General features: G+C 36.1%; 1 protein-coding gene across 5 annotated transcripts in view; it reads left to right on the forward strand.

Moving 5' to 3' along the window:
- b3galnt2 (beta-1,3-N-acetylgalactosaminyltransferase 2) overlaps positions 1-11,390 on the forward strand; it is a 33,904-nt gene extending 22,514 nt beyond the window's left edge. For 4 of the 5 annotated variants that reach the window (XM_051647890.1, XM_051647891.1, XM_051647893.1 and 1 more), the window contains 8 exons: positions 1,006-1,101; positions 1,348-1,458; positions 2,661-2,739; positions 3,990-4,173; positions 6,564-6,689; positions 6,951-7,110; positions 10,384-10,440; positions 10,777-11,390. In XM_051647890.1, the coding sequence (XP_051503850.1) occupies positions 1,006-1,101; positions 1,348-1,458; positions 2,661-2,739; positions 3,990-4,173; positions 6,564-6,689; positions 6,951-7,110; positions 10,384-10,440; positions 10,777-10,917 (954 nt within the window). In that variant the 3' untranslated portion in view covers positions 10,918-11,390. The remainder of the gene's footprint in view (positions 1-1,005; positions 1,102-1,347; positions 1,459-2,660; positions 2,740-3,989; positions 4,174-6,563; positions 6,690-6,950; positions 7,111-10,383; positions 10,441-10,776) is intronic. The other variant, XM_051647892.1, reaches the window with a different exon arrangement.
- The last annotated feature ends 1,417 nt before the right edge of the window (positions 11,391-12,807 follow it).

A 12,807-nucleotide genomic window follows, 5' to 3' on the forward strand; every position in this document is an offset into this window, starting at 1 on the left:
TGATGAAAACCTGCTCCAGAGCGCTCTGGACCTCAGAGCCTTGTGGCGAAGGTTCATCTTCCAACAGGACAACGACCCTAAACACACAGCCAAGATAACAAAGGAGTGGCTACGGGACAACTCTGTGAATGTCCTTGAGTGATCCAGCCAGAGCCCAGACTTGAACCCGATTGAACATCTCTGGAGAGATCTGAAAATGGCTGTGCACCGACACTCCCCATCCAACCTGATGGCGCTTGAGAGGTCCTGCAAAGAAGAATGGGAGAAACTGCCCAAAAATAGGTGTGCCAAGCTTGTAGCATCATACTCAAAAAGACTTGAGGCTGTAATTGGTGCCAAAGGTGCTTCAACAAAGTATTGAGCAAAGGCTGTGAATACTTATGTGCATGTGTATTTTTTTGGGTTTTTTTTATTTTTAATAAATTTGCAAAGATTTCAAACAAACTTCTTTCACGTTGTCATTATGGGGTGTTGTTTGTAGAATTTAGGAAAATAATGAATTTAATCCATTTTGGAATAAGGCTGTAACATAACAAAATGTGGAAAAAGTGAAGCGCTGTGAATACTTTCCGGATGCACTGTGTGTATATATATATATGTGTGTGTGTGTGTGTGTGTGTGTATATGTATGTGTGTATGTATACACACTTATTTAATCACTTTACATTCTTTTAATTTTTTCTCTTTTCTTAATTTGGAACTGTTATTTTTAATAACAAATTTAATTCTTCCTTGTCTTTACTTTTTTGCAGCATGTCTTGTTCTGTATTTTCACATATGTCCATGTTTCCTCGTTGCTTTTATGTGTAAATAACATTAAAGCAGTCCTGCCTGTTGATGGTGACTAGACGGAAATATAGGTACCACGGTATAGATGGTATAGCAGAATCTTTACCAGTTGAAAAATTTGTTCCATCACACAGTATATTACATCATATCGCCCAAAAACCACACATCAACTGAAAACATCACATCTGTGCAAATATATGCTGATCTTATTGACAGGAGGCAGTGGTGACGGCTCGCTTCAGCACGCTCAATCCAGGCACTCGTGTGGGTGGAATGTTCTATAAGCCCGTGGAGCAGTTCATTCTACCCAAGGTGACACATTCAGAAAAGAGCGCCAAACACAACCCTTTATTTACAAGGGCATTTAGTAGTCTAACCTCTATTTAAACATTGTTAACATGGTTGAAAGTGGTGAATGTGGAATCATCAGACTGTTCGGCAGTGTGTGTCATGTTAATTACCAGGTGCTATTGCACTGTTTGCGGTAAGTTGTGGTAATTTAACTCATGTTAGGGGGCGTGTATTGATGCACAGGCATGTTGTTTTTGGTCTGTTCAGGGTTTTGAGGGAATTCTACTCTGGGAGAGTCAGGATTCAGCTGGCGTGATGTCTGTCAACGCATCCACAGTCCATCTCAATAATGGTGGAGGAGTTCTCAAGTTTGGATCTGTAAGGGCAACACCAGATTTGTTTTGCTTGTATTATGACAACGTTTAAAAGGTGAACTGTGTAATTTCTACACCACTAATGTCAAAATTGTGAGTGGTGTAAAGTTTGCAGAGATGATGCTAAGGTGTTGTGATTGGTTACCAGGGCATTGTTATGCGGTCAAAAGAGTCCACCCTCAAGTCTGTGATATTCTGGTCTCTAGCATTTATCATCCGCCAAGTGAAAATCATAAGACTAATCACTTCAGAAATTATATAAAAAGCAATATTACAGGGGGACCTGGGCAGCTCAGCGAGTATTTACTCTGACTACCACCCCTGGAGTTGCGAGTTCGAATCCGGGGTGCTGAGTGACTCCAGCCAGGTCTCTTAAGCATCCAACTCCAAAATGGAATTCCGAGATGGAATTCAGCAATTTCTAGAGACTTCCTTCTCACATAATAACATAATGTTAATTCAAATGTCCATTCATTTCATTTATTTATTAGGCAAGTAGTCTTGTAATAAGCTGGATAATGAGCAGTCAAACAGTCATTTTTGGAAAAGAAACGTCAACATGTTCATTAGAATTCCAAGATGGAATTCAGCAGTTTTTAGAGACTCCGCAATTTCTTTCTTCTCACATAATAACATGATTTTAATTCAAATGTCCGTTCATTTATTAGGTAAGTAGTCTTGTAATAAGCTGGATAATGAGCAGTCAAACAGTCATTTTTGGAAAAGAAACGCCAACATGTTCATTAGAATTCCGAGATGGAATTCAGCAGTTTTTAGAGACTCCGCAATTTCTTTCTTCTCACATAATAGCATAATTTCAACTCAAATGTCCATTCATTTATTAGGTAAGTAGTCTTGTAATAAGCTGGATAATGAGCAGTCAAACAGACATTTTTGGAAAAGAAACGTCAACATGTTCATCAGAATTCCGAGATGGAATTCAGCACAATTTAAGATGTCATTCAGGTCTATAGCACAAATAGTGTGGGGCAAGTCAATACTTGGAGTTACAAATTTGTTCAAAAGTAAGAAAGTATATAAAATATAGGAAAACAAGTACACACTTCACCTTAAAAACCCACTGAATGTCTGCTGCAATTACACATCTGTAATTTAAACATAATTCAAACAAATATGATGAGTAAATGTATCTGTCTCTGTTATGTGCATCAGTGGACTGTATTACTGTATAGTGTTTGTCTTCAGATAGAGGAGGGAACGTTGCCACACAGAAGTGCTCTGGGATTCCCGGGGTTAGCTGGAGGATTCACTTTTTCAGTTTATGGTAAGTTGAGCTAAATTATGTAGTGTTTGTTGTCTCTGTGATTCAGCCTTGTGCTTTTACGATCAATAAAATGCATTGATTTTTCCACAAGGATTTCAGCATTGTGAAGTAGAAGCACACCTTGCTGGTTCATTAATTGATGCTTTTCACTGACTTGGTGAAATAAATATAAATTGCATAAATGTATGATTTCTCTGTTAGCTACTGTGGCTGGGTGATAGAGCTAAAGTTTAGTATGTAGTAAAGTAATATTTTTCAAGCCTTTTTGATTATATTATATAAATATCTGAATATTTATGCATTTGAGAATTAAAATGCATAAAGAAGATAGAGAAGATTTAAAATGTTTAAATACAATTAGTAAAACACAGTAAAAATGTTTGTTTTTCATTAAAATAACATTAGAAATATATTTAGTCATTTTCATAAACATGCACAAATATAACTATACATAGTAATAAAAATCCATATTTAGCAACATATATTTTTATATTTTAACTCATTTTAATACATGAATAATGCCACATTGAGAGATGATGCAAAATGAATCACTGAATCAGTCTTTGAACTGATTCATGATACTAACCCCAATTTTTTGTGACTGCCGTTTACATCAGAGACGCTATTAAAACGTTTGTCTTAACGTTTAAAGAAGGGATTGTGAAAAAAGGTCTAATGCCACGCTATTTATGCCTAATGGCCAAATAAAAAGCACATTAAAATCATTGTGATATTTACAGTGTTGCTTTATTTCAAATAGCCAGAAAAATCTCCAATCAGATTCAAAATGTATCAATACAAGGAGTAAAACACATTAAAAATGTGTTATATAAAATATGTAATAATTTTCATATATGTGCACATATGTAATAATTCATAGTAAAAAAAAACATATTTTTTACCAAGTCATTGTAATGCATGAAAAACAGCATTTGTAGACTTCCTTGAACATTTTTGAGAGATGATGCAAACGAATCGGTGTTTGAATTGATTCATTGAAACGGACAGTTTGAACTGATTCATGGAAATGAATCAAACTTACCAAGTCTAACTCCATTTCTGTGTGACTGACATTTACATCAGATACACTATTAAATAGGCAGCAAAATCATTGTAAATATATCTGGATATTCAATATATCGTCCAGGCCTGATGGGTTGGACGTCCGTTCAGCTGTATCTGTTCTGCCATATTGTTTCTGTCCTCTGTAGCTTTGACTGTTTTGTTCTCTCTCTCTTTCTCTCTCTCAGATGCGGAGGCGTTGTCTGAGCTGTTACGTGGGCGAGCAGAAAGGCAGCGGAGTCACACTGCCCAGTTGAGAGAGGAGGACTTGTCCCTGCGTGAGGAGAGTCTGAGACATGGGGACATGGTGTTTGTGGGCGTCGTGGACACATACAGAAACGTGCCTTTAAAACTGCTGCAGTTTTACAAATGGTTAGTGCAGTACCTAATCACCTCTCAGACCTTCTCCAGGTTTGTTTTTGCAGACTTGTGAAGTCTTGGGCCATTTAGCCGATTAGAACAAACATTTTTTGTGTGACCATTAGTATCGAGTCAGGATGGTCAACTAGTTATCTAAAATGTATTAATTACTTCGTTATTTAACTCTCCTATTCTGATTAAGAAGGGCCACTTTACTGTTTGCGGTCATTTTTGACCGGAAACAGTACAGGTGAAATTAGTTGTTTTTTAAAGAAACGATAACCTTTCTTTCTTCCCCAAAGTAAAAGCAATACAATTATGCACTTCTTTTCAGATTTTATGTTTTTAAGATCTTATTTACATGTAAATTTCTCAATTTCACCATTTATTTGCATATGCAAATAAGCAAATATATGTAACTTCACTACAGTAAAAACCTATTTGAAACATGAAGGAAATATGGGAATGTGTCATGTATTGGGGGCAGATTGCTGCCATCTGGTGAAAAAAAGAAAAATAACATGACTTAAAAATCATGTTATGACAATAATAGCCAGTAGGTGGCAGTATTCTACGCAGCCACCTCCTGAATGGCGTATTCACAACGCAAGTTACGCATTTTGACTAGCACTTAACTTAGTTCAAGTTCACCAGTTCATTCGTGTCATTGTCTGTGCAGATGTAAGTTGTAATATTACGTTCATGTTGTGAATATACTGTAGCTAATAAATGTTACCTATATAGGATGTGTTTGAATGAGGTAGTTAACCCACTAGTTAAGTCGTTCAGTTTACAAGTGTTCAGCTCTTTCGGCTCAAGTGGGAAAATCCACAATATACTATAAACTGGATTATTTCAATACATTCTTAATACATTTTTCTTTCTTTAAAAAAAGAAATACAAATAGATAGATAAATGGCATTTGTGCACTGTAAAATATATTTTTCTTGTCACGTTTTTTAGAATATTTTTTTTTTTACTTAATCCAGTTGGAATAAAATTCCTTGACTTTGTTCACATATGGTATGGTACAAAATACAGAAATATTAAGTGTTTAGGACCACATATGTGGATGTGTGTTTGCGCACACAAAGTCCTCGGACATGTGCGCACACACACACACACACACACACACCCTTTTGTGCATTGTCTTTCCATGTACACTCTGCAAGGAATATTTTAAGATCTGCTTGTCATAGTATGTTGCATTTGGGCTCGTTTGAATCGGGATAGTCTGCTGTAAGGAACGAAATATGCTTGTCTATATATTTCAGGAAGTAATAAGGAAAAACTTTAGTGTCTGTGGGAATTTCATCCACTAAAACTCACTGCAGTTTGGCCCCTGAGTGAAACAAATCTGCTCATTGCATTCTACAAATTGAGACCTTTCCAACGGTATATAACACATGGCTATCTAATCTTTTTAATGTTTTTACCAACTCTGAATATAATTGTTGTGATAACAAATTTGCAAATGATGTGAACAAAACAGTTCTTATCAGAAAATTAAAAAGCATTATTTAAGAATTGGTAGGATCAGCTATATGCATTGTAAAGTCCAGATTCTAAGCTTTAAAATGACACCTATTTTGTACAGATCAAGCAAGTGGTTATTAATTTATTAGGTTATTATTATTATTATTTTAATTTTATTTTTTCCACAGTGAGTGTCCCCCACTGGCCAGTATGAGCTCAGTTCAATGAATCAATAATATATATATATATATATATATGTTCAAAAAAAGGAGTACAAAACCTGCCGTAATTACTAAAAATGAAGTTGATAAAAAGAGCTAATGCAATATTTTGTGATAATATATGCAATATGGGAGATTTATAAACAATCTTAGTGGGCCGGTCATTTTTGACCGGTAGCACAAAACGAACACAACACAAGGGTTAATAAAATAAAAATAAAAAACGTCTTTTTCAGCTCATCTTCCTTATTGTTAACTAGATCAAAAAACACTTAGTCAACAAATGTTTTCATCAGTAATTTCGTTGACGAGACTAACGCTGCTTCTGAGAGAGGGTTTTACAGTGCTAAAAAAAAGTGCTATGCTTTAATGTGCTAACAGTAACTGTTGGACTGAAATATGAACATGTAAAAAATATGTTTTAGAACATCTCTTCTGACCAAATTGCCTACATATTAGTGCTAGATTAATATATATCAGTGAGGCCGATTAATCAGATGGTAATTATTGTCATGGGCATATTGGTCAACCCCTTATATACACGATTGTTCTAGTTTAAGTACGTAGAACATTGAAGCTTTTTCCACAACATATAATTGAACTGTGGATTCTTCATTGACCTCCGCTAGCTCTCATTCATACAGTTGTTTTGGATTGTGAATGTGTGAGTTTTTAATTAAGCTTTTGAGATCTTCTCACTGGCAGGTCTGTAGAAAATGCTGACTTCAGCCTGTTGCTCAAGACTGATGATGATTGCTATATCGATGTTGATGCCGTCCTGCTGAAGACTGACCGCAAACGACTAACACACAGCAAACTCTGGTGGGGAAAGTGAGTGTGATGCATTCTTGATCAGTCTGTCTGATCATCCTCTCATTCTGTGTTTATTTTTGCATAGACATGGATGTTTTGATCCACGCAATTCATGGAACGTAAACTTCAGTGGTGGCAGTTGAAATAGATTTTTTCACAGAAACTACAGACACAAAAACATCACGATAAAATCTGTACATTTTATGGGCCATTTTTCGTTATTAAGTCCTCTAGGTAGGAACTTTGCTGTCGAATGACAGTAACAACTGTGTTTCTCAGTTTCAGGCAGAATTGGGCGGTTGACCGTGTTGGTAAGTGGCAGGAACTGGAGTATGCGAGTCCTGCCTACCCAGCCTTCGCCTGTGGGTCTGGATATGTGGTCTCCAGGGATCTGGTGAAGTGGCTGGCCAGTAACGCTGAGTATCTGAAGGCTTACCAGGTAATCTCTAATACTCTTTGTTTTCAACAAGTGCTAGAACAGCCAGCTGATGCATCTTTTTTACACAATGTAGAACCATTTTACAAAGTAGTGATATGGACTGATATCCAAAATCTATACCGCCTGAGACCCGAGTGTGACTACTGTGTGCATTTTCCATTTCCCTTTTTGATTTGTAACTTGTAGCACGTAAGAAAAGAAAAATCGAGAACAATTAGTTTTCCTAAAGATTGATGTCCACATATGTGGACAGTGAGACTATGTTGTGAAGTTTTAAATAAAATTATGCTATAGATAGTTGTTGTTTTTTCATCAAATTGTTTGTTTTCAGGAGTGTTGGTTATTCATGTTTTTGAGATGTTACAGACATTACATCAGAAATTAGCATAATTAATTCAGATTCAAAGTAATGTCCAGCATCATCCAATCACTGTCAACCATGTTAAAATAAAATGATACATTATAAATTCTGAATCTATGTACTGATTATCATTGTCTCATGTGTGTCAAACATGTTGAGTGATCCAAACATCATCTGCAGCCTGAAACTGAACTTTTGATCAGATTTTAGGAGTGAATGAACTTAACTGCATAGAGAGCTATAGGATGCTCCCTTGCTCCCTATTTAGTGCATTACTTAACCTCCAGTGTGCTGTCTGTCTGCACTGGTCTCAGAACAGTTTGAAATGCACCTTATTTTCATCCAAACTCCATATAAAGCCTCTGAAAGCAACATTTTCTAGCTTTTGGATGAACCCATTAATTCTTAATGTGATAATACACAGTAAATATAGAAATGCATTAAATAATGTTAATAAAACCGTATTGTACAGTAATAAAATAAAATGAAGCAAAATGACCCACACATGTGTTAATGTTGAAAGTTATTAAAAATAACTAACATGTTTTTTTCTACTTTTAAAGGAATAATGTCCTAAATTCCTCGTATGTGGACATCATGTTTATCAGTGCGCTGATGTGTGAAACATTTACATATTCACCAAAAAAATATTTAAAAATGTTAAAATGAAAGGACTGTTGGTAGAGTTTGAAACACATCGTTAATTTGTCACAGTTATTGGCCAATGGTGAAAATAAGTCAAGATTACATTATATTAGATTAGATTAACCCTTTAAGCAGGCCCACGAGGAAAAAAGTAAACATCAAAATATTAATAAATACAGTCCTGACCAACACAAAATGGGTATCATTTGAAAGCTTAGCTCTATTTTCCAATGCATGTAGACATTATGACCAAAACTGAACAAGTGCTTTAAAATTTGAAGACAAATCAGGAGTTTCATTTTATTAATTTTTATATATATATATATAAAATGTGCACTGTACATATTATTGCAATCAGTAAAAATATCAAAATGATTGAATAGTCATGTGTCATATGTTGTTGGAAAGCTCTCAAATAGTAGAATGCAACCAGCCTATTTGCTTTACTCACAGTCAAAAATATAGCGAGTAATAGCTAAGTATATGTCTTTGACCATTGTGTTTATGTTGCTTATATGCCGCGTTTTCATTATAAATTCACGGAAAATAAATGGAACATAAAATATCACATTCTGTTACTTGGAGGAGATTATCTTTCAAACGAGCCCACACACAAGGTGCATAGATCATTAGATAATCCACATGAAGCACAATGTTACATATGGCCACCAGGAGATGGCGCCAAATACACGACACAGACTCAATGATGACTCAAATGACACGGAATGAAACTCATTCTGTGAAATCTCATTACTAAAATCATGTTTGCATGCTGTTCAAACCTTTAGTCATTGTTGTGTTTGCATATGTAATTAGTTCTTATGTACAATTATTATGTTTTATTTGTTTGGAGAGACTTTTGGTCACATGGAGACGTTTTTGACACTATGATAAATTATTTTTGTAATGCTATAACTTTTGATTGCTTTGTCGTATCAAACAAAACATTTCTCAAATACAGTTGACGTGATTTGGAACAGTTTTTTGGAGCCACCTTATTTACACCCAGAGATAAATAATGTAAAATCAGAAAAATAAGTACATTTTTGGCTCCATTTTTGTGTGCGTGTGTGATTTTTCAGAAGTTTCTTAAGCTGAGAGTCTCAGAATGTATCATAATCTATATCATTAAAAAAACCCTGAAAAGTTTTCTTTACAATGATACCGAACTCTTAACCCTCCTTGTTTTTTTGTCGAGTTATAAGCCTTTAATTTTGGGTATGCCACTGAAACAGGAAATCTTTAAAAACACCTTCAGAGGGCCTGGGTATCTCAGCGAGTAAAGATGCTGACTATCACACCTGGAGCTGCAAGTTCGAATCCAGGGTGTGCTGAGTGACTCCAGCCAGGTCTCCTAAGCAACCAAATTGGCCCGGTTGCTAGGGAGGGTAGAGTCACATGGGTTAACGTCAGTGGTCGCTATAATGTGGTTCTCGCTCTCGGTGGGGCGTGTGGTGAGTTGTGCGTGGATGCTGCGGAGAATAGCATGAAGCCTCCACACGCGATATGTTTCCGCAGTAACCCGCTCAACAAGCCACGTGATAAGATGCGCGGATTGACATCTCAGACACGGAGGCAACTGAGATTTGTCAATCCACCATCCAGATTGAGGCGAGTCACTACACCACCATGAGGACTTGGAGCGCATTGGGAATTGGGCATTCCAGAGAAAAAAAAAAAAAACTTCAGAGCTTAAAGGGTTAATCTGTCTATCACTTTTGCAAAGGCACTAAACAAAGAGAAATACCACCAAAAAAAAAAATAAAGAAATTCTTATATTAGCTCAAGAGGGTGACGCAATACATCACAGTCGTGATATGAGCACGTGCAATTTCTTAATAGCAGCAAGCTACAATTTTTATTGAATTTCGCTGTTCTGATTGGTGCACATCTGACGAGATCTCACCAATCATAATGCAGTACACAAATATGGTACCAGTGAGAGAACAGACAGATATCTAGATATCTGTAGATAAATAATAAAGGGAAAGAAATAATAAATCCTATCATCTACAGTATCATTTGTGCAAAGACAGTTTTGTATATCATGAAATTAGATTTTGAACATGGAAATATATTTCTGGATGTAAAGGAAAAAAAATGTTTGCCAAAATGTTATTTAAAATCACAATCAGAATATTTAAAAAAAAATTGCTATATTGGACAGCCGTTTACTTAATTTCAGATGGTGTATATGTATACAAAAATCGTTTTCTTTCATGTAAATGTGTGTGCATGCATTTTATTCGTTTGTTTTTTTGTTACAGGGAGAGGATGTAAGCATGGGCATTTGGATGGCTGCCGTGGGGCCTCGCAAATATCAGGTAAAAAATACATTAAAACGGTTCCACAAACAGAAGCCCCAAAAAGTATTTGGACCCATGCACCACACTTAATGTCTGAATGTCATTGCATTAGAAAACTAAATATGAATGTCATCTGAAAAGCTATTCTACAAATTTTAAACAACTGGTGTGAAAGTAATTTTTAGTGGGTACAGAAAGACTTTATAGGTGTGAACAAATTGCTTGAGTTGATGTCAACAAAAGTGGGAAGCATGCCTTGCAGTTGTTAAATATGTATTTGTAAAGCGACTGACGCCCCTGTTGACCAAGTACTTGATAAAAGCATATTTTATCTTTCATGGTGTCTGTCCACAGGATTCAGGATGGCTGTGTGAGAAGGAGTGTTACGTGGACATGTTGTCATCACCGCAGCACTCGGCACAAGAGTTGCGCTCTCTCTGGGACAGGAAGAGGAAATGTGGCAACCCCTGCGGCTGTGCTTGGAGTGAACACTGATACGATACAGACAAACACTGATGTGCATGTTTCACAGTAAACGCTTGAGTGTACGGTTAGATGTGTGAATGACAATGAGTTTTTCTTTTTGTGAAATCCTTTCAGATTATAACATGTTGTCAGGGAGGCTCAACAGTTTCCCCACAAATGAACATGCGGCCGTCAACACGAGACACTAGTAATGTTTACTTATCCTTTATAAGCCTAGTCTCTTATTGGTCTAATCGATCCACTTTAGCTTCACAGATTCACCATAAGATGTCAAACAAACACAAGGTTTGTGGAATGACAGAGCAGCATTCCTCTACTTTTTCCTGTTATGTAGCTTTCTGTCATCAAATGCTCACTAAATGTGATGTGTTCACCATCACTCAAGCAAATGAACCTTTTCAGTGCTTTCAACTTAGCTAGAGGTTGCCAAAATTGTTACACTAAAACTTTTCTCTACGAACAATAAAAACTTAGATTGCAAATGTGTCATGCTTGTTAAAAGAAGTGTCAAAGAGTAGATGTGTTTGTGAAGACAATAAATGTCTTACCAACCATGAAAAAAAAAAAAAAACACACAGTATGTAGCCCATTTATATTTTTATTTGGCGCTTGGTGAGAGTTAATTTTAGACCCTGAGTCTGTAAGCAACCACCCTCTCTAAACACCTTACAACCGCATAGCAACGTGCTAAAAAACAATCAGAACACAAGATCAACCATCGTCAACATCCTTGGCTGTGAGTTTTACATGGACTAGCAGTACTGACATTAACCCTTTAAGCTGGGATTGGACCGCCGAAATAAAATTAATAACTACAAAAAATAGGTATCGTTTTAATGCTTAGAAGCTCTACTTTCCAATGCATGTAGGCATAACAAGTGCTTTGAAATTGGCAGACAAATCAGAAGTGTTCCGTTTTGATAATGTATTAAAAATTTTACACCGTACATATTATAGTAATCGGAACAAACATAAAATGCATCAAACAGCCATGTGTCGTTGGAAAGCTCTCAACGAGTAGAATACAACCAGCCTATTTGTTGTACAATGTGCACAGCACATAATGTGCTATCTGGCTAAAAACCCATAAGCTTTCCTGGATCAGATGACTTCATCGGAAATTGTGTAGTACGTTGTCCAGCATCATGGAATGCTAAACCACTTGTATTAGGATTCAGATCGCTGCAACCAGAGATGGAAGTCCTCCAAATATGGGCAGAGAGGATCGTTCACTGTAATTACATATGGCCACCAGGAGATGGCGCCAAGTACATGGCACTGACTCAATGATGACTCAAATGACACAGAACGGAACTGAATGAGATCTCGTTACTCATGCCCGCATGCTTTGGAGTGAGTGCATACCTTTAGTCATTGCTGTGTAATTAGTTCCTATGTACAATTATTGTTCTAGAGACGTTTTTTGGACACTAGGATAAATTAGTTTTGTAATGCTATAACTTTTGATTGCTTTGTCGTATCAAACACAAAATTTTACTCCGTTATGCAGGTTTTTGGAGCCACGTTATTTACACCTCGAGCTATATAATGTCATATGTGTTTGTTTTTTTGCAGTTTCTTAGGCTGAGACTTTCATAATTTATCATCTATATAATACAAAAAATGTAAAGTTTTCTTTAAAATAATACCAAACACTTGACCCTCTGTTTTTTTTTTTTTTGTTGTTGTTGTTTTGTCATAAGCTTCTAATTTTCGGCATGCAACTGAAACAGGAAATCTTTTAAAACACTTTGGGAGCTTGAAGGGTGAACTTTAGAAAATGTACAGATGTAGTTAATGAATATTTCTGTGATGCTAACAGGAGGATGAAATATGAGATTTCAGTTTATAGAGATTAAAATGTTGTAATATAGTGTTTCATCCTTAATGCATCGCTGC

This window comes from Myxocyprinus asiaticus, chromosome 21 (assembly GCF_019703515.2).
Source record: "Myxocyprinus asiaticus isolate MX2 ecotype Aquarium Trade chromosome 21, UBuf_Myxa_2, whole genome shotgun sequence".
Taxonomy (NCBI): Eukaryota; Metazoa; Chordata; class Actinopteri; order Cypriniformes; family Catostomidae; genus Myxocyprinus; species Myxocyprinus asiaticus.